Source organism: Brachyhypopomus gauderio, chromosome 19 (assembly GCF_052324685.1).
Source record: "Brachyhypopomus gauderio isolate BG-103 chromosome 19, BGAUD_0.2, whole genome shotgun sequence".
In the NCBI taxonomy this organism is placed as follows: domain Eukaryota; kingdom Metazoa; phylum Chordata; class Actinopteri; order Gymnotiformes; family Hypopomidae; genus Brachyhypopomus; species Brachyhypopomus gauderio.
The window spans coordinates 4980828-5006014 of NC_135229.1; the positions used below are offsets into that span (position 1 = coordinate 4980828).

Consider the following 25187-nt stretch of genomic DNA (forward strand, 5'->3'; position numbering starts at 1 on the left):
ACAGTGACAGATATCAGGAAAAGGGTCATTCAGAGGAGGAAGTTGCTCACACAGTCTGCAGTGATGGTGGTAATAAAGTTTGTCTTCGCTCTCTCCATTCTGGTCTCAATTACAGGTAAAAACAAATCTTCTAATCTTCAGCTTTACAGAGGTTCGAATGTATGATATTTGTCATTAGAAGTTAGATATAGCACATAATGACTGGAGTGAATATTGCTTATGTGCGTGTGCATGGTGTCATTGTTGAAACATGAAACAGAAGTCTGTGTGCTGTTCAGTATTAACGGTTTGAACAAATTTTTAAAAGACATTTTATACATCTCTTCAACTCACTACTGTGCTGGATAAATATTGAAGGCACTGTTGTAAGGAAGTGTCACCTTTTGTTTTGGCAAAGGTTGTGAGTTTACTAGCATTTAACAATTCATGACAAACAGTGGTAGCGTGACGCAGGGACAGAGGCAGCAGGAGGCAGAGGCTGTAAGCGAAAGACTTTATTATCCATCTTAGAATAAACACAAACACTCATGCCACTTGGCAGGACAAACAGAAATGAATACTCAAGAGGTCAAAATGAAGAAGAGAGTCCACAGGAGAGCAACAGCTTAAGTGTAGAGCAGGCTATCCCACACAGCGAGGTGAAGGTGAAGGTTGAATGTGCAGCACTGGACAGCATGACCTGTGGGGTTTTATTGAGTCCAATACTAATAAGTGATAAGTGTTAGTATTGGGGTGATAGCGATAAGGAGAGTGTCCGGGAATGAGAGGGTGTGAGCTGTGTTGGAGTGAATGTGCAACGCCCTCTGGTGTCTGGGCTGAACCACCGTGACAGATAGAACAGCACAAAACTTTCAGCAGCCATTTTATTAGCAACGCTGCTTCATTAGAGGCATCATGTAGATGTGGAGTTCAAGACTTTAGGGTCTGTTGGGAAAAATTAGCCTTGGTCATTCTCTGTTGAGAAGCTGAGAATGTAGCTAATTAAAACTATTTGTGGAATAATTAATGCATTGGCAGCTTATCACACTATAACTAGGAAGTTCACTTATAGTGTACAGTGTAATTTATTTACAGAATGCATAAAGCATATAAAACAGTCACCACCTCCTAACTAATCTGTTTATCTTTGTCATTTGGTTACAGTGTCCAGTGAAGTGTTCAGGCTCATGGGCAGTTCAGTTCAACTGGATGTACAGCAGCATGGATATAATTGTGAAGAACTTGTATGGATATTTAATGAAGTTAAAATAGTAAAATATTACAATAACTCTAAACAGTTAATCACATACGACTCCTTTAAAGGAAGAGTAGAGTTCAATAGTGTAACCCACAGTCTGACACTGATGAACCTTCAGAAGAGTGACAGTGGACTGTACACAGCAAAAGCATCTGGTGAAAAGGACAATACAGTTGCTGAGTACACGCTGTCTGTGTTGGGTACGTTTAACAGCATGACAAACAGAAGGAGAGAAAATGACTCCTGATACAACAATGTTACTGTTATCATGATGGTACATTATACTCTGTTCTTTATTTATCCATCAACATACAGTAAATCCACTGATCTGAAGTGATGCATACAGGAGAGGCCCTGCCCACACAGAATGATGAAATATTTGGACTTTAAAGGAATTTAGAGGCCACAGATAATTTAAAGTGATTATAAAAGCTGTATAGGTTGTTGACAATGTAGTATTTTTTGAGGTCAAAGGTCAGTGCTACCTTAGATATATACATAGAGGAAGACGACAAGGAACAACAAATAATGAGGAAGATTCCACCAAAAGTAAATCAGGATCAGTACAACAGTTATAGTTGTGTCTATTACTGATGTTGAGAGTAGAACCTCATGACTAGTGATACATAAACGTGTGTGTGTGTGTGTGTGTGTGTTTGTGTGTTTCTACCACAGATCCAGTAGAGACTCCAGTCCTTACTGTTGTTACTGACCAGCAAAGCAGTGATCCCTGTAATATAACTCTCACATGTAGAGGTCATGACCTCTCAATCAGCACTAGCTGTTATAATGAAACCTGTGAGGAGAAGGAAGTGACATCACCTGGAGGCGTCACCCTTTTCCTGTCTATCAGAGACAGCAGCTCTATCATCTGTAACATTAGTAACCCAGTCAGTTGGAACATGAGTGTCATGGAGATGAACAACCTTACACCACACTGTCATCACAAAGGTGCAAACACACACACACACACACGCACACACAGCCTGTAGATGCTGCCTGTGATGCTGTGTCCAGCCAAATGAGGCACAGCGCCTCCTAATGGTCCAGTGTCACATCACAATTGTCTGTGTATGTAATTAAAGTTTTGAAGACGAATTAATCTTATTAATAATAGTTATATCATTTTGAAGGGTACAAAATAATAAAAACACTGTGCACACACAGATACACAGTTACAGAACACTCTGAAATCTGAAAACTAAAAAGGTGATATTTAACAGTTGTAGTTGTGGTTCAGGGGTTCTTTAGCTGTGAGGTTAGTTGGTGAGGGCAGGTCTGCTGTGGGGTTTGTGTTGATTGGTTGTGTCCTGACATCATGGAATCTAAACATTAGATCGCTTGCATCAAAAGCTGTGATAGTAAACGAAATAATCTCAGATAACAGACTAAATGCACTCTGTTTAACAGAGACATGGGCTAAAGTAAACGAATATGTAAGTTTTAATGAAGCAGCTCCTCCTGGATACAGTTATGTTCATCAACCCCGTATCACAGGGCATGGAGGTGGAGTAGCCACAATATATGACACAGATATAGGTTTTACTGTAAAACCAACCACATCTATTAACTCATTTGAAGCTTTGATAGGTGAAATAGGCAATAATCTCATAGGCAATAAAACAAAGCTTAAACTAGTGACCATCTATCGACCACCGGGTCCTTACTCAGAATTTCTTAAGGAATTTGCTAAGTTTCTTTCGGAATTAGTCCTAACAATTGAAAGATTTGTAATTGTGGGTGATTTCAACATTCATTATGAAAATGAATCAGACCCACTGAAAACCGTGTTCGATTCCATCCTAGACTCAGTAGGTATAGCCCAAAATGTGACAGGACCTACTCACCGCTGTAAACACACCTTAGACTTAATACTTACTTACGGGTTAAACATAGAACATTTGGCAATTATCCCCCAAAATGACGCTATTTCAGATCATTCCCTACTAATATATGAAATAGCTTTATATGATGTACATCAGATGCGCCATACAAAAACCATGCGCACTATCACATCCGACACCGCAGCAACATTTATTAACATACTACCAGAGCTACCGAGCACTATGCCATTTGTTCTGTCCTCGTCAGGCGCTCATTTGCTTGACTAGACAGACAGCTAACGTTGGGATGAAATTCTGAGGCAGAAGCGAGTTCTGAACGTTTATTTCAATCTTCCGATACATAGAATTCTCCCTTTTTTCTCTCGTAAAAAAGCAAAGCCTTCTCAAGGGCAAGAACGGCCTAAGGAAGCACCTCTTCACTTTGTGATGGTTTAAATTAACTGAAAAAACAAACTTCTTCTCGAGCTAGAAATGACATCACAGAAAGTTCCATCAGTTGAAGGTAGGCTTAATAATGGACTTTTGCTAAAAGACACCAGGGTGGCGCCAGAACCAAAACATTTCAATGTCATGACACCATTGCAGCCCGATGAATTAGAACAGGCAACACAACAGTTTTATTCCACACTCAGCAATACCTTAGTTAAAACAAACTAATTAAGTTAAAATAATAATTATTATTATGGATTTAAGCTCCAGTTAAAACAAAATTAATTAGGGAGAAAAAGCTTGCACCATGGTATGACGACCACACTCGTCTTCTAAAACAGGCAGCTCGAGCAGCGGAGCACAAATGGAGATCCACCTCACTAAAAGTGTTTAGAATCGCATGGAAAGCCGCTGTAGTCAAATATAAACATGCCCTAATAAAAGCTAGAGCCTCATATTATTCGACACTAATAGAAAACAACAAAAATAACAGTAGATTTCTCTTCGCGACTGTATCAAAACTAACAAGAAATATCAATGACACTAGTTCTAATACGGCACTTACACACAAAAGTGATGAATTTTTTAACTTTTTTAGTAATAAAATAGATATTATCCGACTACAGAGTCATAATACATCACAGCCTAACCTCCAATCCAACCCCAGTAGTATAGGTATTCGTAACTACGCATCCGAAAATATTACTGAGCTAAATGGCTTCGATCCTATATTGCAAAAAGAGCTCACAACACTAATTCATTCGTCTAAGCCTACATCATGTATATTCGACCCAGTTCCAACCCGTCTATTCAAAGACCTACTCTTTTGAAACATTGGATGGCTTGTAACTTTCTAGCACTAAATCCAGATAAAACAGAGCTAATAATAGTTGGGTCTAGGGCAGCGAGAGACAAGATATGTAATGTAGCAATGAATCTACATTCCTTTACTATAACCCCCAGCGCAGAGGTAAAGAACTTAGGTGTCACAATAGACCCAGATCTCTCGTTCGATACACACATTAATAATATAACTAGGGTAGCGTTCTTTCACTTACACAACATTGCTAAAATTAGAAATATATTAAATACTAGTGATGCGGAAAAGCTAATCCATGCATTCATATCCTCTCGCCTAGATTATTGCAATAGTCTTCTAGCTGGATGTTCTGGTAAATCGATAAACAAACAAAACTAAAAAATTTGATCACATTAGTCCCGTACTATCGTCATTATATTGGCTGCCAGTTAGATTCCGTATTGACTATAAAATACTTTTATTAACATATAAAACACTGCATGGCTTAGCTCCAGAGTATCTTAGTGAACTTATTGATCATTACAATCCAGCACGTTCACTTCGTTCACAGGATGCAGGCTTATTAACTGTTCCTAGGATCAAAAAGATCACAGCAGGTGGAAGAGCCTTTTCTTTTAAAGCTCCACAACTGTGGAATAATCTTCCTGCCTTTATTCGGGACTCAGACACAGTCTCAATGTTTAAAACTCAACTAAAGACTTATCTGTTTAGTTTGGCCTTTGAATAATCTGTTACAAATTTACCACATCACATATCTTTCTTCTCCGAGGTTCACTTGGGGAGTAACACTGCAGTTGGAGCCTACAATTCCAGTATCATCGCTCCGACACGGAATGAAAACCTGGCGTTCATCATAAGACATTTACATTGACAATATCAACACCCAGAACTTTCATTCTAGTTACCTTATACTTAGCCTGATTGTGTGATTTATTTGTAACTTGTGTATTAGTCTGTATAATTTGTTTTTGTATAATTTGTGTGTTAACGGTCCGCCCAATGGAGGATGGGTTCCCTTTTGAGTCTTGGTCCTCCCAAGGTTTCTTCCTATTCTCCACCATCTAGGGAGTTTTTCCTTACCACTGTCGCCTTTGGCTTGCTCATTGGGATTTGGACCCATAGTATTGTTAACCTTATAAATCCTGTAAAGCGCTTTGTGACAACATATGTTGTCAAAAGCGCTATACAAATATATTTGATTTGATCTCACTGTTATGAACATTCTATGATGTTATGGAGAAAATAATTTCACTTTTCTGGGCTGTCACGCTTTTGTTTTAGCTACTTTGTCAAGATAACATAAAGCTAAATAACCCCTTAAGCACAACTTCCCTATAGGTAAATAAGCCCTTAGTCTCAACTGCAATACAGTATCTCAACAACTACACAATTGGCTAAAGCCCTCAACATTTACCCCACAGGAAAATACCACAACTACCCCAACTGCTAAAAACCCCTTCAGCCTGTACTTCCCCAAAGCCAATTAGTCCTAATTCAAAATTACCATTATTATCAAAATTACCAAAAAGAACGTTAGTGTTTTCTTAGTCCAAGAATGTTAAAGTAACTTTACTGTGAAAACGTTGTAAGGTTAGGTCAAAAACACTTCATGCTGGATTTTATGCTGTGTTTCAGATGCAGTGTCTCCCCCTAGTGGTGTGTCTGTGTGCCTTCTGAAGACGGTGCTGTACTCTGTAGTTCTGATCCTCATGGTGTCTGCAGTCATCACCGTCCACATCAAAGAGAAGCTGGCCCAGCAATCATAAAGATGCTATACTTCAGCAGTTCTCACTGTGATAGTCATAGAACAGATGTAAACTAGTATGTACCTGTGTATTTTGAAAGGGCAACGTTCCTTTTACTATGTATTAAAATGTAGTGCTTTAGTTTTGACTTTGTTATTTACAGTAGCTTGTGCTCACCCATTTGAAATCAAATGTACTGGTAAATGTGACAACACTTGAAATGGTCTCTGGGTATTTTGAAGTGTTGTCATTCTGGGACATCCATCTAGATAACAGAAATAACTAACTAAACAGAAAATAACGATACCCATTGGTGTACATAATGTATGTAAAAATAAAATGTTGTAAGCTCTAGGTTACAAATAGAGTTCCAGGTTTCGGATTTAATGTATTTGATTTAAAGTAACATGCAATCCGCTTCCAAAAGTTGGTATATAAGTAATCTGTGTTATTATTTCTGCTGTGTTCACACTCAGGTCTCTGAATGTAGTTTTAAGGGGTCAGTGTGACCATGTAGGGATGAACATACATCCAAAACCCTTTATGCATCCAGACACCCTCTGTTGTCAGGGAGACATGGTTGCTACAGGAAACCATAGTGGGACTGAGGGTTTGGGAACTTTCAGACCCAACTCATCAAACTCTGATACTACCATCTATCCATGGCTTCAGGAGATTGCCATAGTAAAAAAAAAGTTTCTCATCTCATAGGCGACTTCCCCCACTTGTGTGATCTTGAAGGATCTGTGACACTTGACAAATTATTTAGAACTTGATGTGGGGAGTGCAAACAGTTTATCTCCTGGTGTACACTCACAGAGCTGGGTGACTCTGTTCTATATGCAGGCTTGGAATTCTGCACTCTGCACAGTGTCCTAGTTACTGGAGTTTTACTCTCAGGTCAAGAACGTACTGAATTTTATTTCTGCTATTCAAACATCTCTCCTCCCAGCTGTTCTCCTCTCAGATGATGGATGCATTGTAGTTTCCAACTGTACAATAAATTAGGTATAGGTAAAGCCTTGCGGAGGTTTGTGACACATCTCGCACAGCAAACAGATTGGCACCCAACTACTTACCCCAAAACAATCTTTTGATAGAGATCTCAGTGAAAGGGGGTTTGCCCTGAGCTTATGAGCTCAAATGGATACAGCTGTGTGGAGGGAAATAGAGGGGTGAGATAACAGGTGGAGAGAGGGAAGAGAGAACGGGGCCATTTTGTAATACATGTCCATGTTTAGAACAGTGCTTTAGAAAAATCCACCATAAGGTTTTTCATTTTGCTTACAAGTATTGTACGTGTAGCTTTTATGATAAAAGTTAGCTTTTAGCTCACTAACTGTTTAACACCATGTAACCTGAAATGTAGATTTGTGTTGTACTGATTATGCTGTGATGTAAAATTTTTTTTTTACATTTGAACTGAACAAACATTTTATTTTCATTTACATTTGTGCCCTTGCTAGATTTTTTCTAGTGTATGAACAGGCAACTCCCCTTGATATTTACTGAAACTCCCCATTTTGCAACTTCAACACACTTAAATGCACTTCAGTCCTCACAACTACCATTCGTGGCCACCAGGAATCATATCTGAGGTCAGGGCTGGCGTACATCATCATATGCTGATAAGAACTGTTTAACTGAGTTAAGCCAAAGAAATAAGGGTGGTAGAGATGACTTCTATATTTGTTGGTGGTAAGACGATAATATATTTCCAGACCATACTTGTGAAACCCGTGGGATGGGGTCGAAAGCATTTGCTCTCTTTTTTTATCTTCTAGAAACTCACTCAGTGACTCCGTGGGACTGTATATATCACACTGAACTTTCTTGTAACCCCTGCGGCACACTACAGATTGTACATGTATTGTACATAATCAAATGAGAGTTGTGTCTACACAACAGTAATGCCTAGTCTTTCAGAGCACAGGTTTCAGCATTTGAGTTGTGGTGGGCAAAACAATGACAAAAAAACCTAGAGCCATTAATGTTAAGACACTGTTTAGAGAAAAGGTCCTCTGCTAATCTTAATCGTAATCTTTGCATTTCTTTCTTTCTTGAGTCTTTCTTCATGTATTCATTTTTCAATAATGAAGCCACTCATGTTTCATTCAGTGGTTATAACACCGTTTGTTCAAGCACTGTTGTGAAAAAGTGATCGTCTTTGTTGCGTGACCCTAGTTCTCCTGTTGATGAAGCTCATACGTAATAACCGTACAAAGTGATAAGAATCTTCTTCTGCCTCCTTCCTGTTTTTCATGATTTTATACAACTGTTTGTCATGCAGATGTGCTAAAATCACAATGCTAGGACAACTGATGCTCATACTGTGTCTCCCTTCTGTCTCAAGCGCAGGTAAAGAGATTAAAGATTTTTTCCACCTTATATGCATTGCCATAGTACAGTATGTGACTGAAGTTTGCCTGACAGAGAACTGTCACAGAGATGGTCACAGATTGTTTTTTATAGGCTTGCTGAGAGAGACTGTACTGAGAAGTCAATAACTTTTTCTGTACTGTTAAATATGCCCAGCCTGAATGTTTAGACCATTTCTGATCATTGGAGATGCAACAAATATCATATTTCTAGAACTATCAGCATCTTGCTATCTCCTCCATATTTTTTATGTGTAACAGGACAGGATTCAGGAAGTAGAGACTAACAGTCATGTATCCCATTAAAGCCTAAACAGCACTAAGGTGAAATGTAACATTTCTAACCCTAACCCTAGCTTTTCCAGTTTTACAGACTAGGTATGAAACAATTTTCATTTTCAGATCTAAAGATTTTAATAAATAATAATTTTATATGTACATTACCTGAGGAAGAATTAAATTATACATGAAGGAAATAACAGTTATATATCATGATATATAAATCATGATATCATATAAATGGCATATAGCTGTCTAACACCTCAACATCTTTCCAAGTTCACTAATCAAACTCTTCAATATTTACCAACTCTGGCAATATCAGCAAAAAATTGAGAAATTATATGTACTAGGTTGAGTTACAACTTAAAACTAAAAACGGACTACGCCCTGTTTGTGTCACAAGGTCGAGTTATGCGGGAGAGTAGAAATTTTCTATATTGATATGAATTTAGTCTCCAAAAAGTAAAATTATGTAGTAGGTATGTAGATAAATACAAATGTGGTTATATTGCCTTTTTGCTAGTTTACTGGTTGTGTGAACCAACAGAAATAGTATCAGTAAAAATAACGAGACATGGATGATTCGAAACATTTCTGGGCTTGACTCAGCAAAACAGAAGAGTGGTACTTGTGTGCAAAGTAATTTTTTTATTGTATACAAAAGTTTACATTTTACAGCTTGCATGTAGAGCTAATGGATGTGTAAATTCTGCTACCTTGACGCTTTGGGGCAGTTAGCTAGCAGGCAGCATATGGACTCAGCTGGTTTCTTTACTGTAAAGATTGAGGGCATTTAGAACAACGGTTGATGTACAAGGAACCTATTCAGAAAATGGGGGGAATGTCCTGCTCAATCACTGTGTTTTAGGAATGACTCACTGAGCTTCAAGTAATTAGCATTTGTCTGTAGGACTATTTGTAGTGTGTGTGGGAAAATAAAGCCTACAAAAAACAGGGTGCCAAAAGGAAACCACGGGCCTTCGTACAGAACCACGTGTACGGTACAGGGGAAGTCCAACCGGGGGCTGCTCAGTATTTTTCCTTCGGACTCTAATGTCTGGGTTGGTCATGTTTCGTTGGGGGGGGGGGGGGGGGGGGGGGGGGGGTGGGTTGTTGACTCTGCTGCTACTTCCTCATTGGCTAACTGTCGTGTCAAAGCCAAGAACGCAGCTGAGGAAGCCCTTGTTGGCACTGAAATGTTCCTCCTGAGCATTCGCTCGCTCACGGAGCTAAGTAGGTCAAACCCACATGTCGTAGCTCACTGGTATAAGGCAGAGTGACAGTTTCACTCATGAACGTGTACACTTTTCACACTACTACAGGCATCCTACTTCTTTTTTTTTTGACACCCTTTCCTGTTCTGCAATTTTCATTTACAATACACCTGAAATATTTTAGGGGTTGATGGATGGTAACAAATGTATTTGTTCAGGATACACCTTGGAATTCTCAGAAATGTGATGTGAAACGTCAACGTGTAACTCTCTCTGTGACGTAACGACCATTGTTTCGATCCTGAATCTAAAAGATGTGATTAACGGCAATTATTCTTGCCTATGTCACAATATGAGAAACTCAGCAGAGTTGTGTATGTGTGAAGTAATTCAGCACAATTTTTCTCCATAGCACACATTGCTGTGAATAAGGCAGTGATGAACAGCTCTGTTCATCTGGACATAAGGAATCACAGCACCCAGCAGTTTGATGACCTATCCTGGATACACAATGATAAGGACACCGTGATGAAATATTACAGAGACAGAGATCAAATCATAGTGTACCCTCCTTTCAAAGATCGAGTGGAGTTCCAAAACAAATCCCATGGATTGCTATTAAAGAACCTGCAGAAAAACGACAGCGGTTTGTACACAGCTAGGATTAGCGGCGCTCAGAACACGATTGTTTCTAAATACATGCTCTACGTGTTAGGTAAGACAGCACAATGGCAATGTGATTGTGATGTCATCATACAGGTTGTCATTGTTGTGACTCTTTATTCATAGAAATAAAAAAATGTACAGCACTTGAATAATACACGAATACTCATTGTAGACTCTAGGACAGGGGTGGCCAACCCGTCAGAGACCAAGAGTCACTTTTTTTACTGTGTTACGGCAAAGAGTGTAGATTGTTAGCTGTGAAGACAGTCAAATGTGTGTTTTCCACTATGCCGGTTTTAAAAGTATTAGCGGCTCACTAGGCTTGTAAACAAACCGCGAACCACGGAAATGTAGCAGTGTGTCGCCCCGTTTGTGCAGGTGAGCTCGCGGACCGGCTGGGGAGCCGCATGAAACCAGGCAAAGAGCCGCATGCGGCTCGCGAGCTGCAGGTTGGCCACTCCTGTTCTAGGACATCAACACGAACGTTTTAGCCCTCAACTCTTAAATATTTATATATTTATATGAGTGCTATCCATGTACTTTCTACAATTATTATCTTCAGTGGATTCAGAATGTTATAAACTGTATTTTACAAAAAGGAGTGTAACTCATACCTTCTTATATTCATACAATGCTTCATCGGCCCATTGGTTTCTTTTGTTGACTAAACGTAGTTTGGCCAAAATTTTAGTCACAGGTCATGAATACTGAGAATGACATACTTCCAGTTTAACTGTCTATATAGAACACAGCTGTGAAATACTGGTTTTGGTTTTAGTCTTTGATTTCTGCATTAGAACTGTCTAGGCATAATCATACAAGTCGACCCAACAACTGCTAGTGAAAGTTCCTAGATAATTGTAAATGCTTATAGAAGACATATAAGTATTATAACTATTTTGTTTTATGTGAGGATTGTGATTCTGTTCTCCAGATCCAGTGACGAATCCAATCATTACTCAGCAGCCAAGCAATGACCCCTGTAATGTGACTTTCACCTGTAGAGGTCATGACCTTTCAGTCAGCTTTGGCTGTTACAATTACTCATGTGACGAGAGCAAAGAGACGTCAGATGAAGACAAAACGCTTTCCCTGCACTTTCAAAACAAATCCATCATCTGTAACCACAGCAATGCTGTCAGCTGGAAGAACGGAGTTATAAAGATGAGTCTTTGTTCATCTGAAGGTAAAAACACAAACACACACACACACACGCACACACACACACACACACACACACACACACACACACACACACATTATTCTGTGATCATATGCATTGCAGAACTTTTTCCAGCCTACCAATGATTCTTTTCCCATTAGATGAGACGAAGCAGTCTGCGCACCCACACATCGTCTGGCTATGGCCAGTCATAGGAAGCTTGATGGCAGTTGTCTCTCTCGTGGTCCTCGGTTTGGCTTTTTTTACACTTCGCAAGTCGAGATCCAAAGGTATTCGCTTTGTCTCTCTGTAACAAAGTGCAAAGATGAGAATGGAAGACCTGGAACTACTCGCTTCACCAGCTGGGTCAAGGGTGCCGAGTTAGATTTTGTGATTAACAGACACAAGCATGGCCCATAGGATTTGGTATTTTTTTTAATTACATATATAATGATGATAAATCTATAGAATCTGAGATTATGAATCAATATTCAGGGCACTTCACTCCAGTTAACTGCAAAGTTAGTGGACCATTAAAGTTGTCCCCCAGTTCATGCGAAACAGTATCTGAAAATGCTCAATGAGGAGGTGTGACTTAGAATAAACAATGCTCAATGCATCAGTACATTTGAAGAACCAGGATGGCCGAGTGGTTAAGGCGTTGGACTTAAGATCCAATGGATGAATATCCACGTGGGTTCAAATCCCACTCCTGGTAAAGCTTATGGTTATGATTTTGTGGTCTAAACCTTAGAAACACAGGCATGGCCCATATGGTTAATAGTTCAAGCGCGCAATACTACTTAACCTCATAACCTCATACTACTGATCTGAACAGCTGACTATCCTCATACTACTGATCAACAGCTGCTGTTTACAGTTCACCATTGGTTCAATGTATTTATTAGAAAGGCATCCTCAATGTGTTGTAGTTGTAAATGCCATATACACATTGTTGCCACTGTCACTTTATACACCTGTGCATCTACAGTGACCACCAGAGGGAGCCAGAGTCAAGCCCTAACGTATCTGTCTCTCATTATCTCTTAAGCAGATGAGGACAAACCCAACGACACCTTGCCTGTTCAACCCAGTTCATCTGCCTAATTCTTGGTCCGGTTCCAATTCTACAAATAGAAATCATCTTTAATTATTCTTCAGTCAATTTTTAGCACTGTCTTCACTTATTCTGTTTCTATTTTACTGTTTACTGTCTTTGCTCCTACCCTTTAAATCATATTCAGTAATTTGTTATACATGCTAATACATTAGAGGCATATAGATTGATTTCATTATCACGAGGATTGCCAGCTGTTCAAGAAAGTTGTTAACATGTTCATTTCATCAATATTTTAAAATCATTATTTGTCTATTAAAGGAGAGATACATTTGTACCATTCAGAGGGTTATGCAACACTTTGTGTGCTAGTAATTGTTATGCCAAAACTGGGAGCTTCTTTTTGAATAACAATAAAAAACCTATAGGTGTTATAAAAGTTGTTTGTCAGAGTGCAACATGAAAATAGCATGTTGTTAGGAAATAGCACACATCTGCCTGTGTTCTTTTACAGTGCTGTTACAGTGTTACAGTGCCTTTGCAGTGTTACAATGCTGTTATAGTGTTACAGTGCTGTTACAGTGTAACTGTAACAAAGTCATAGCAGACGCAGAAGCAGGATCTATTTGCAGGGTATTTTAATAGGTACAACAGGGCCAGGAGCAAAAGAGGAGTACATATCCAGACAGAGGTCAAGGTTTCCAGATATCGACAGTACAAAAGGGCCAATTCCAAAGATCCTAATAACAAGCTTGTCATTATACAGGTGAAAACAATCACTCGTTGTGGAGACACTATTCAGGGTATTGTGACATCTGGTGGTGGGACATGTGTATAGCAAGGCCATCACTGACAGTTACAGTGCTGTTACAGTGTTAGTGTTGTTAGAGCCAACCAGCTAAAATGTTTATTAACAGAGTGTAAAATATTCCAAACTTGACTGTGATATTAAACATAAAAGAAAGTTTGAAAAATTAAAAAATATGAAAAAATATGAAAACCAGTTACTTCTGAGCACTTCTGTCTGAGCACGCTCCATGCATTGTCCAACAATTTTAACATGCATCTGAGAATTCATATGAAATTAACGAATTAAATCAAGGGTCACCAACCATGTCGCCCACAAGGACGTCACTCCACCCCCCCCCCCCCCCCACCCCCCGCTCAACAATGTTCGTTCGCCATCCCCCAACCCCCCCGCTCAACAACTTTCGTTCACCACCCCCCCCATCCCCCGCCAACAACTTTCGCTCACACCCCCCCACCCCACCCACCACCACCCCCAGTCAATAACTTTCATTCGATTTATGTGTATCAATCTGGTAGCTCTCCGCAATAATTGGTATCCAAGAAGTAGTTCCCAGTTACAAAAAGGTTGGTGACCCCTGAATTAAATGAACTCAGTTGTTAAAAGAGGTTTATTAACAGAGATAAAAATATTCCAAACTTGAGCATGATATTAAACATAAAAGAAAGTTTGAATAATAAAAAAAATTATGAAAACTAGCTACTTCGCTAACAAGGTCTGTCTGAGCATAGTCCATGCATTGTCCAACAATTTTAACATGCATCTATGAATTCATATGAAATTAACTAATTAAATGAACTCAGTTGTTAAAAGAGGGCAGGGGGAGCCTTGCCAGGACATTATTACACACTCCATATTTAGGCAAATAGCAGGCAGTTTACACAATGTGTACCGGTGGACATTAGCTTCTCTTACTTGTATTAGCTTTAATAGCATCATAGCATGATGGCCCCCCATTCATGCTAACCAGTAGGTGAAAATGTTCATTAAGGTTTTCTGAGCAACCAGGATGGCCGAGAGGTTAAGGCGTTGGACTTAAGATCCAATGGATGAATATCCATGTGGGTTCGAACCCCACTCCTGGTAAAGCTTATGGATAGATTTTGTGCTCTATACCTTAGAGACACAGGCATGGCCCATATGGTTAATAGTTCAAGCCCCACAATACTACTTACTATTAACCAGACAGAGGTCAAGGTTTCCAGACAGATTTCAATAGTTCAAAAGGGCCTATTTTACAAATCCTAATAACAAACAAATGATTTTACAGGTGAAAACAATCACTCGTCGTGGAGACACTAGTATTCAGGGGAGTGTGACCTCTGGTGGCGGGGCGTGTGTAAAGCAGGGCCATAACTGACAGTTACAGTGCTGTTACAGTGCTACAGTGTTGTTGCAGTGTTACAGTGCTGTTAGTGTTACAGGGCTGTTGCAGTGTTACAGTGCTGTTATGGTTAGTGTTACAGGGCTGTTACAGTGTTACTGTGCTGTTAGAGCCAACCAGCTAAACATTTTATTAACAGAGTTTTAAATATTCCAAACTTGACCATGATATTAAACATAAAAGAAAGTTTGAATAATAAAAACAATTATGAAAACCAGCTACTTCGCTGACAAGGTCTGTCTGAGCACAGTCACACAATGTGTACCGGTGGACATTAGCTTCTCTTACTTGTATTAGCTTTAATAGCATAGCATAGCATGATGTCCTCCCGTTCATGCTAACCAGTAGGTGAAAATGTTCATTAAGGTTTTCTGAGCAACCAGGATGGCCGAGAGGTTAAGGCGTTGGACTTAAGATCCAATGGATGGATATCCACGTGGGTTCGAACCCCACTCCTGGTAAAGCTTATGGATAGATTTTGTGGTCTATACCTTAGAGACACAGGCATGGCCTATATGGTTAATAGTTCAAGCCCCACAATACTACTTACTATTAACCAGACAGAGGTCAAGGTTTCCAGACAGATTTCAATAGTTCAAAAGGGCCTATTTTACAAATCCTAATAACAAACAAATGATTTTACAGGTGAAAACAATCACTCGTCGTGGAGACACTAGTATTCAGGGGAGTGTGACCTCTGGTGGCGGGGCGTGTGTAAAGCAGGGCCATAACTGACAGTTACAGTGCTGTTACAGTGCTACAGTGTTGTTGCAGTGTTACAGTGCTGTTAGTGTTACAGGGCTGTTGCAGTGTTACAGTGCTGTTATGGTTAGTGTTACAGGGCTGTTACAGTGTTACTGTGCTGTTAGAGCCAACCAGCTAAACATTTTATTAACAGAGTTTTAAATATTCCAAACTTGACCATGATATTAAACATAAAAGAAAGTTTGAATAATAAAAACAATTATGAAAACCAGCTACTTCGCTGACAAGGTCTGTCTGAGCACAGTCACACAATGTGTACCGGTGGACATTAGCTTCTCTTACTTGTATTAGCTTTAATAGCATAGCATAGCATGATGTCCTCCCGTTCATGCTAACCAGTAGGTGAAAATGTTCATTAAGGTTTTCTGAGCAACCAGGATGGCCGAGAGGTTAAGGCGTTGGACTTAAGATCCAATGGATGGATATCCACGTGGGTTCGAACCCCACTCCTGGTAAAGCTTATGGACAGATTTTGTGGTCTATACCTTAGAGACACAGGCATGGCCCATATGGTTAATAGTTCAAGCCCCACAATCAGTAGCGTGCACAGACATTTCGGGGGGCAAGTGCTCGGGGGGGGGGGCTTATTTTTAGTGCACGTAGAACACTTAATTATAAAAAATTACAAGCACATGTTGAATGAATTTGACATTTTATTTGTAACATTCTCTAAACATGAGTTTTCAATGGAGAAAAGTCACGCAGCCAACTGATAAAATCCATATCCAGTATTAACTATATACAGTCATGTCTTTCAGTTAACTTCTGTTTACCCTCCACTGTCTGCAGGCCTTGTTGCATATATTTTGCAATTAGTAAATCAGTATAGGCCTACAATTAAGACAATAAAAAGACCAAAAAGTACAGTGGGTTGCAAAAGTATTCATACCCCTTGAACTTTTCCATATTTTGTCACATTACAACCACAAACATAAATATATTTCACTGGAATTTAATGTGAAAGACCAACACAAAGTGGTATACAATTGTGAAGTGGAAGGAAAATTATACATGAATCAACATTTTTTTTACAAATAAAAAACTGAAAAGTGCGATGTGCAAAATTATTCAGCCCCCCTGAGTCAATACTTTGTGGAGCCACCTTTTGCTGCAATTACAGCTGCAAGTCTTTTAGGGTATGTCTCCACCAGGTTTGCACATCTAGTGACTGAAATTCTTGCCCATTCCTCCTTGCAGAACAGCTCAAGCTCAGTCAGATTGGATGGAGAGCGTTTGTGAACAGCAGTTTTGAGATCTTGCTACAAATTCTCAATTGGGTTTAGGTCTGGACTTTGACTGGGCCATTCTAACACATGAATATTCCACTCCATTGTAGCTCTGGCTTTATGTTTAGGGTCGTTGTCCTGCTGGAAGGTGAACCTCCGCCCCAGTCTCAAATCTTTTGCTGACTCCAACAGGTTTTCTTCCAAGATTGCCCTGTATTTGGCTCCATCCATCTTCCCATCAACTTTGACCAACTTCCCGGTCCCTGCTGAAGAGAAGCACCCCCAGAGCATGATGCTGCCACCACCATATTTGACAGTGGGGATGGTGTTTTCAGAGTGATGTGCAGTGTTATTTCTCCGCCACACATAGCGTTTTGCATTGTGGCCAAAAAGTTCAATTTTGGTCTCGTCTGACCAAAGCACCTTCTTCCACATGTTTGCTGTGTCCTCAACATGGCTTCTGGCAAACTGCAAACGGGACTTCTTATGGTTTTCTTTTAACAATGGCTTTCTCCTTGCCACTCTTCCATAAAGACCACATTTGTGTAGTGCATGACAAATTGTTGTCCTGTGGACAGTTTCCCCCACCTGAGCTGTGGCTCTCTGCATTTCATCCAGAGTCACCATGGGCCTCTTGGCTGCCTCTCTGATCAGTGATCTTCTTGTTCGGCCTGTAAGTTTAGGTGGACGGCCTTGTCTTGGCAGGTTTACTGTGGTGCCATACTCTTTCCATTTCCGGATGATGGATTGAACAGTGCTCCGTGAGATGTTCAAAGCTTGGGAAATCTTTTTGCAGGGCTTAATTTGAGCCGGATCCTGCCGGAACAGGATCCGGGAACTCTTTAATTTTGAAGCGTGCGTTCCGGTAACTGTCTGCCTCGATCCGGTAACATTTGAGGTCGTCAACTCTCACGCATTGCGTGAGTTACTAGTTCGCTAGCTCTGGCGCCAACAACCGGCGATATAAGACTCAATGTGTGTCCATTTTACGTTCGCCACCCCCCCCCCCCCCCCCTCGCTCAGGTTAAAATGCATTCCGGCATCGTTTGATTTACAAATTAAGCCCTGTCTTTTTATAACCTAAGCCTGCTTTAAACTTCACCAAAACCATATTCCTAACCTGTCTGGTGTGTTCTTTGGACTTCATGATGCTGTTTGCTCCCCAATATTTTCTTAACCAAAATCTGAGGCCGTCACGGAGCAGCTGTATTTGTACTGAGATTAGATTACACACAGGTTGACCCTTTTGAGTCATTAGCAGTCATCAGGCAACTTCTGAATGCAATTGGTTGCACTCAGGGAAAATGGGGCTGAATACTTTTGCACGTCGCACTTATTAGTTTTTTATTTGTAAAAAATGTTTTGATTCATGTATAATTTTCCTTCCACTTCACAATTGTATACCACTTTGTGTTGGTCTTTCACATTAAATTCCAGTGAAATATATTTATGTTTGTGGTTGTAATGTGACAAAATATGGAAAAGTTCAAGGGGTATGAATACTTTTGCAACCCACTGTATGTGAAGGAGTTATAGGCTACTGAGTGTTGTCATTACATGAATGCAGATGGGCATTTTTCACAGGTAATGGGGAACTTCCCGTTTCTTCTTTCACAAACGAATGTGTTAATTTATGTTGCCTAACAAAACCTATACAACAGAAGACGTTCAGCTTAACACATAGATTTGCAAACTCTACCTTAATTATTTGTATGTGGTTGTCCTCACGTTATCTATCACTGATTTGAGCTAGAGCGACTAGTTTATCACGTGACCAGTCGGCTAAAAAGGCTTGGTAGTTTGGTGCTGTACGAGACATTTTACTGCACAACAAAATGATTTCACATTGGGCTTAGAGGGCAAACGGTACGATTTTACTTGATGTGTATGTGACCTGGCTGGTGGGGACGGGAGAAGAAGTCTATCTGTGACCGTGCGTGCTGTGCTGAAGACGCTTCCTTCCACTCGCTGAACTGAACTGCTGCTGTAGCGCATCTGGTGTTAAAGGAAGAGAGAGGTCGGGTGTGTGTGAGGTGGTGGCTCATTTCAGGGCATTGTTTTTAAACGCTCAGGTTTTCAAAAGATCATTTCAGATTCAAACCGACCTCAGTAAAATGAAAAAAAAAAAAAAAAAAAACGAAGTTTCAAAAGGGTACTTTCGTTGATAAAGGGCAGAGTTGGTGGTGCTTTAGCACCACCTGATGTCTATGTGTGCACGCCACTGCCCACAATACTACTTACTATTAACCAGACAGAGGTCAAGGTTTCCAGACAGATATCAACAGTTCAAAAGGGCCTATTTTACAAATCCTAATAACAAACAAATGATTTTACAGGTGAAAACAATCACTCGTCGCGGAGACACTAGTATTCAGGGGAGTGTGACCTCTGGTGGCGGGGCGTGTGTAAAGCAGGGCCATAACTGACAGTTACAATGCTGTTACAGTGCTACAGTGTTGTTGCAGTGTTACAGTGCTGTTAGTGTTACAGGGCTGTTGCAGTGTTACAGTGCTGTTATGGTTAGTGTTACAGGGCTGTTACAGTGTTACTGTGCTGTTAGAGCCAACCAGCTAAACATTTTATTAACAGAGTTTAAAATATTCCAAAAGTTTGAATAATAAAAAAAAATTATGAAAACCAGCTACTTCGCTGACAAGGTCTGTCTGAGCACAGTCCATGCATTGTCCAACAATTTTAACATGCATCTGTGAATTCATATGTAATGAACTCATTACATGAAGTTGTTAAAAGAGGTCAGGGGGAGCCTTGCCATTATTACACACACCATATTTAGGCAAATAGCAGGCAGTTTACACAATGTGTACCGGTGGACATTAGCTTCTCTTACTTGTATTAGCTTTAATAGCATCATAGCATGATGGCCCCCCGTTCATGCTAACCAGTAGGTGAAAATTTTCATTAAGGTTTTCTGAGCAACCAGGATGGCCGAGTGGTTAAGGCGTTGGACTTAAGATCCAATGGATGAATATCCACGTGGGTTCGAACCCCACTCCTGGTAAGCTGTAAGGTTGCTGGCTAAAATTTTGAGATTAACAGCTTAGAGACACAAGCATGGCCTATAATAGTGGGTACTTTTAAAAATTACATATAAAATGATGATTAATCTATAGAATCTGAGATTATGAATCAATAATCAGGGCACATCACTCCATATAACTGCAAAGTTAGTGGACCAAAGTTAGGGACCATCAGTCCCTCTGAAGAACCGGGATGGCTGGGAGCTTAAGGCATTGGATTTAAGATCCTATGGATGAATATCCAGGTGGGTTTGAACCCCACTCCTGGTGAAGCTTATGCTTATGGATAAACCTTAGAGACACAGGCATGGCCCATATGGTTAGTAGTTCAATCCCCACAATCAGCATTAATCATGGCTGAACTGCTTCCGTGTTAACCACTGATGGCTTAAATCAGTGGTTCCCAAACTTTTTCTGCCGTGCCCCCCTTTAGTAGATAAGAATATTTTTTGCCCCCCCCCCCCATACACACACCCCCATATTGACACATGTGCACGTTTTAAGCCTGGTTTATACTTGACGCGTCGCAAGGGTCCGCGCGGCAAAAATGACGTAATCACGGTGGCTCCGCACGTGCGCGAGGCCTCGCGTGCTGTCGATTCGCGAGGTCGTACACCTCTCGAATTTTGTAACTTCGCGCGTGCCGCGCCTCAGCGCAATGAACAAAGTCGTGTTTGCAGGGTTCATACACCTTTATAAGGTGGAATTAAAGCACTTGTACGTCACTTTCAAGGTTCATTTCAACATTTCCCAGCACGTTAAACTTAATTAAGTTAAATATTTATACATATACTTGAAATTATTCGAAATTATTCGCTTTTTAATCACATTATTTAATGGTTATTTATTTTCAAAACGCCCAATCTTAATGTCTTCACGTTCTCTCATGTTTTGTGCTGGAATTACAAGAGGCTCGTATTTCTTAACTTAATACAAGTGAACTGTTCAGTCAGATAGCTATTTGTTGTGAAACGAAGTAGTTACAATTTCAAGCATTTTCAAGTACTTTAGCCTAAATTCCAGAACTTTTCAAACCTGAAACACAAAGCAACATTAAAATTCTTCAGGTAAATGTTCCTTCCCCTGTTTTTGAGGGGTGTTTCTTTATACTACCACATATCGTTTCGGACAAAACTACAAAGAATGTGACGTGGCTAGTATAAATGCCTCCACCATTCGCGCAGATTCATAGATGTATATTTCTATCTATCAGATCTATGTATATATATATAGTGTGTGTGTATATATTTATTTTTTTTTATGCCTGGTGTAGCGTCAGGTAAAAATGTTCTTTCACCGGTTTTGCAGGGGTTTTTTATTCTCCACTGCCACCTATCGCCACCTATCGTTTCGGAGAACACTGCAGTGAAGCTCGCGAAAGTAGAAACGCCTCCACCGTTCGTGCAGGGTCGCTCGAGGTGGGCGGAGTCACGCACTATGGTCACTCGTGAAAGTATAAACCAGGCTTTACTTCCAAGATCCGCGCCCCCCCTGCAATAGCTCCGCGCCCCACCTAGGGGGCGCGTCCCCCACTTTGGGAACCACTGGCTTAAATGCACAGAGGAATTTCCCTACGGGTTAATTTAAAGGTACTTCTTCCTCTAGGCAGTCTAACTGGTCTATTACACACCATCTTGGCATACTCAAGTTATAGATGTGCTGCTAACATTCTTTAACTGGACTTCAATTGGATTTTGATTAAATTTTAGGTTAAATTTAAGGTAGGGTGTTAGGAATAAGGTTAGTATTAGGATTAAGTTTTGGGCTGAGTTTAAGGATTTAAGTCTGATTGCTGGTGTCTGGCCCTTGAACAATTCCAACTGAGAACAGACAAAATACAAAATATACTGTATGTAATTGTACTCAAACTCTCTTCTGATTCACTGGTGACCATAGCGCACACACACACACACACACACACACACACACACACACACACACACACACACACACACACACACACACACACACACACACACACACACGTTTGAGAGGGTATTCTCTATAAATTAGTGTTTACCCACTTTGGTCCAACACTGAAGTTCCTTAGTAATCCCACGACAAACATTATTTTTGTAACTATGTGGTAACCGCTTGCAGTATTACAGAGAAGTGAAATCACAAATGAAAACTGCAGCTTCCCATAAAAGCAGACACATCCCTAAACAGAAGAAGCTTCATGGACGTTCTTCAACGTCTTCATTTATCCGAACGAGGGAAGTTTATGGGCTTCCCAACGACGACAACAATGCTGTTGCTTTTCGTTCCCTCCATTTTAGTCCCATTTGCAGGTAAAAATGTCTTCTAAATCTCCATATCGACCACATCGATGTATTAAACCAGTGTTAAAAGGCAGATTTTGAGAGTGGAATGTGTCGGTTGTTATTAAAATGTGATTAGGAAGACCTATGTGGTTACCATATTAATACAATAGTTAGTAGGTTTACACTTTATAATAGACCATGAACCAGTTGTCAGTTGTCAAAACATTATACTATATGTATTGACAGATTAGACCAATCACTAGTCATGTTGACCATATTTATGTAACTAATAGGTTTCCTTGTCAAGCACAACCATTTGTAGTTTCTACATGGTTTTAGATTGGTTGCACTTGTAGTGTAATAAGCTAAATGTAACATATCTTCTGTTTGAAATGCTTTGTGGGAATGACATGTTTATGAAAACAGCAGGCACCGGTCATACAATTTCCAAATAAATGGTGACATTTCAAACAACGTTTTTAAAGACAAACAACATGAAATAGCTAGTTTAAATATTGTCATTGAAAGTTGTAAACATATGCATGTATTTTCAAATATACAAATTACAAAATCACTAATTTTCACTCTCCATCTGTAGTGTCCGCTGATGTTTTCAGGCAGGTTGGCAGTTCTGTTCAACTGAACCCAGAGTATCATGAACAGGACTTTGAAGTTTTCCTCTGGTTATTTCATAATAAAACAATTGGGAAGTATTACAAGGATCTTTCAAACATAAAGGTCTACCCCCCATACGAAAGAAGAGTAGAGTTTAACGTGAAAGCCAACAGCCTGACACTGAAGAACTTGCAAAGGAATGACAGTGGAGTCTATGAAGCAAAAACAATTGGGGAAACTAACAAAATTGTTTCCAAGTATAGACTGACAGTCTTAGGTAAGTCCCACAGGATGGCATGAGAAAAAAAAAATTTATTCAACAAACAAACAAAACTATCCAAAAATAAAAACAAAACATGACACCTGCTCTAATTCCAAATTTTGCATTTTTAAAAAATCTAGGTCCAGCTCTTTGCAAGAACAATTTTGATGTAAATAACTAAATGTTCTAAAGAACAGGACATCATGTGGAAGTTTGTGAATGTAAAAATGACAACAGCATCAACTACACGATTAGACATGACAAAACAAAGACCAGAATATGTAGAACCGAGTTACCCTGATTTAAATAGCATTCTTCACTGGAATCAAAACACAAAGATCTGTGCAAACAAAGAATGATGGTCAAAGGTGTCCCCACTATTAATTTCATGGTAGTCAGTTTTATATGAATCTGCCCTAAAAACTTTATCCAAACTAAGGCTGAAATACCATAATCACTGGGAACACCACAATCACCGGAAGTGCCATAATGACGTCATAGATCAAATCATAGTGTACCCTCCTTTCAAAGACCGAGTGGAGTTCCAAAACAAATCCCATGGATTGCTATTAAACAACCTGCATAATCACGTCATTTTTTGGCTCCCCTAGCATTTTCAGTTAATTTTCAAGATGTTCCGCATTCACATTAAAACACAAAAATAGTGCCGAAGACGAATGGTGAGAATGTGTCTGATTTATGACTCCTTTGTCATTATGTGTACATTTTCAGAATTACATACTTCTGAAATTTATGAAAACAGATTTTGATTCCAGATTGTGAAAATAGTTTAGCCACGTTAATCTGAGCTAGGACTAAGACTTCTAGATCAAATCACCATTACCTACCACCATTGTACATTTGTGTGCTGCAGAGCCAACAGAGCCTCCTGTCCTCTCTTATGGCATTGGCCAGCAAAGCAGCGGAGGCTGTAACAGGACTCTCACCTGTAGAGGTCATGACCTCTCCATAACCTCCACCTGTTATAAAGAAAGCTGTAATGAGAAGGAAGTGACATCACCTGGTGGCATAACACTTACCTTGACGGTCATAATCAAATGAGAGTTGTGTCTACACAACAGTAATGCCTAGTCTTTCAGAGCACAGGTTTCAGCATTTGAGTTGTGGTGGGCAAAACAATGACAAAAAACCTATTAATGTTAAGACACTGTTTAGAGAAAAGGTCCTCTGCTAATCTTAATTGTAATCTTTGCATTTCTTTCTTTTGTCATGTATTCTTTTTTCAATAATGAAGCCACTCATGTTTCATTCAGTGGTTATAACACAGTTTGTTCAAGCACTGTTGTGAAAAAGTGATCGTCTTTGTTACGTGACCCTACTTCTCCTGTTGATGAAGCTCATACGTAATAACCGTACAAAGTGATAAGAATCTTCTTCTGCCTCCTTCCTGTTTTTCATGATTTTATACAACTGTTTGTCATGCAGATGTGCTAAAATCACAATGCTAGGACAACTGATGCTCATACTGTGTCTCCCTTCTGTCTCAAGCGCATGTGCACGGTGGCTTGGTGGTTAGCACGTTTGCCTCTCAGCACTGGGGTCTTGGGTTCGAGTCCCTATCTGAGTGGAGTTTCCATGTTCTCCCCATGTTTGTGTGGGTTTCCTCCCACAGTCCAAAAACATGGAGGTTAGGTAAATTGGCAGTCCCAGACAAATTCTCCCTGAGTGTGTGTCTGTGTCTCTCTCTGTTCAATAAAAACAAGTTGTTGTCTGAATGTGTGTGTGCTTGTGTGCCCAGTGGTGGATGGTGCTCTGCCACTAAGGTCTGTCCTCTCTCCCCTTCCTGCACCCCATTCAGTCCCCCAGGGGGCTGTGGATCCCGGTAGAGAGTACGCTGTGCGCAATTGGCTGCCGCTTCTCGCTAGTGTGTGATTGGTTGTCTGTAACATAGCTGTGTTAACAATTGTAAAGCGCCTCCTTGGGTATCTAGATAAGGCGCTATATAAATTGAAACATTCATTCATTCATGT

General features: G+C 40.0%; 2 protein-coding genes, 1 long non-coding RNA gene and 5 other non-coding genes across 10 annotated transcripts; all 8 read left to right on the forward strand.

Annotated features, from left to right (window-relative positions):
• On the forward strand, nt 1-6791 carry LOC143483314 (CD48 antigen-like). 2 transcript variants are annotated; one of them, XM_076982155.1, is made up of 4 exons: nt 1-115; nt 1144-1437; nt 1913-2188; nt 5966-6791. In XM_076982155.1, exons 1-4 carry the CDS (start codon nt 64-66, stop codon nt 6094-6096), a joined length of 753 nt encoding a protein of 250 aa, XP_076838270.1. In that variant the 5' UTR covers nt 1-63; the 3' UTR covers nt 6097-6791. The 2 variants fall into 2 exon arrangements, with proteins under 2 accessions (XP_076838270.1, XP_076838271.1); XM_076982156.1 differs by having other exon boundaries at nt 5100-6099.
• Nucleotides 6792-8059: 1268 nt separating this feature from the next.
• On the forward strand, nt 8060-13782 carry LOC143482876 (CD48 antigen-like). Of its 2 annotated transcripts, none has more exons than XM_076981455.1 (5): nt 8060-8433; nt 10362-10664; nt 11550-11801; nt 11939-12067; nt 12829-13782. In XM_076981455.1, exons 1-5 carry the CDS (start codon nt 8337-8339, stop codon nt 12882-12884), a joined length of 837 nt encoding a protein of 278 aa, XP_076837570.1. In that variant the 5' UTR covers nt 8060-8336; the 3' UTR covers nt 12885-13782. The 2 variants fall into 2 exon arrangements, with proteins under 2 accessions (XP_076837570.1, XP_076837571.1); XM_076981456.1 differs by having other exon boundaries at nt 8077-8433; nt 12832-13781.
• On the forward strand, nt 12413-12495 carry trnal-uaa (transfer RNA leucine (anticodon UAA)). The gene has a single exon. It is a non-coding gene; the product is annotated as a tRNA-Leu (tRNA).
• Nucleotides 13783-14645: 863 nt separating the features above from the next.
• trnal-uaa (transfer RNA leucine (anticodon UAA)) lies at nt 14646-14728 on the forward strand. The gene has a single exon. It is a non-coding gene; the product is annotated as a tRNA-Leu (tRNA).
• A 676-nt stretch (nt 14729-15404) lies between these two features.
• trnal-uaa (transfer RNA leucine (anticodon UAA)) lies at nt 15405-15487 on the forward strand. The gene has a single exon. It is a non-coding gene; the product is annotated as a tRNA-Leu (tRNA).
• Nucleotides 15488-16163: 676 nt separating this feature from the next.
• On the forward strand, nt 16164-16246 carry trnal-uaa (transfer RNA leucine (anticodon UAA)). Its single transcript has one exon. It is a non-coding gene; the product is annotated as a tRNA-Leu (tRNA).
• A 3707-nt stretch (nt 16247-19953) lies between these two features.
• On the forward strand, nt 19954-20036 carry trnal-uaa (transfer RNA leucine (anticodon UAA)). The gene has a single exon. It is a non-coding gene; the product is annotated as a tRNA-Leu (tRNA).
• Nucleotides 20037-22186: 2150 nt separating this feature from the next.
• LOC143482960 (uncharacterized) lies at nt 22187-24868 on the forward strand. The gene is made up of 3 exons (XR_013122341.1): nt 22187-22346; nt 22918-23211; nt 24071-24868. It is a non-coding gene; the product is annotated as an uncharacterized LOC143482960 (long non-coding RNA).
• Nucleotides 24869-25187: the final 319 nt, after the last annotated feature.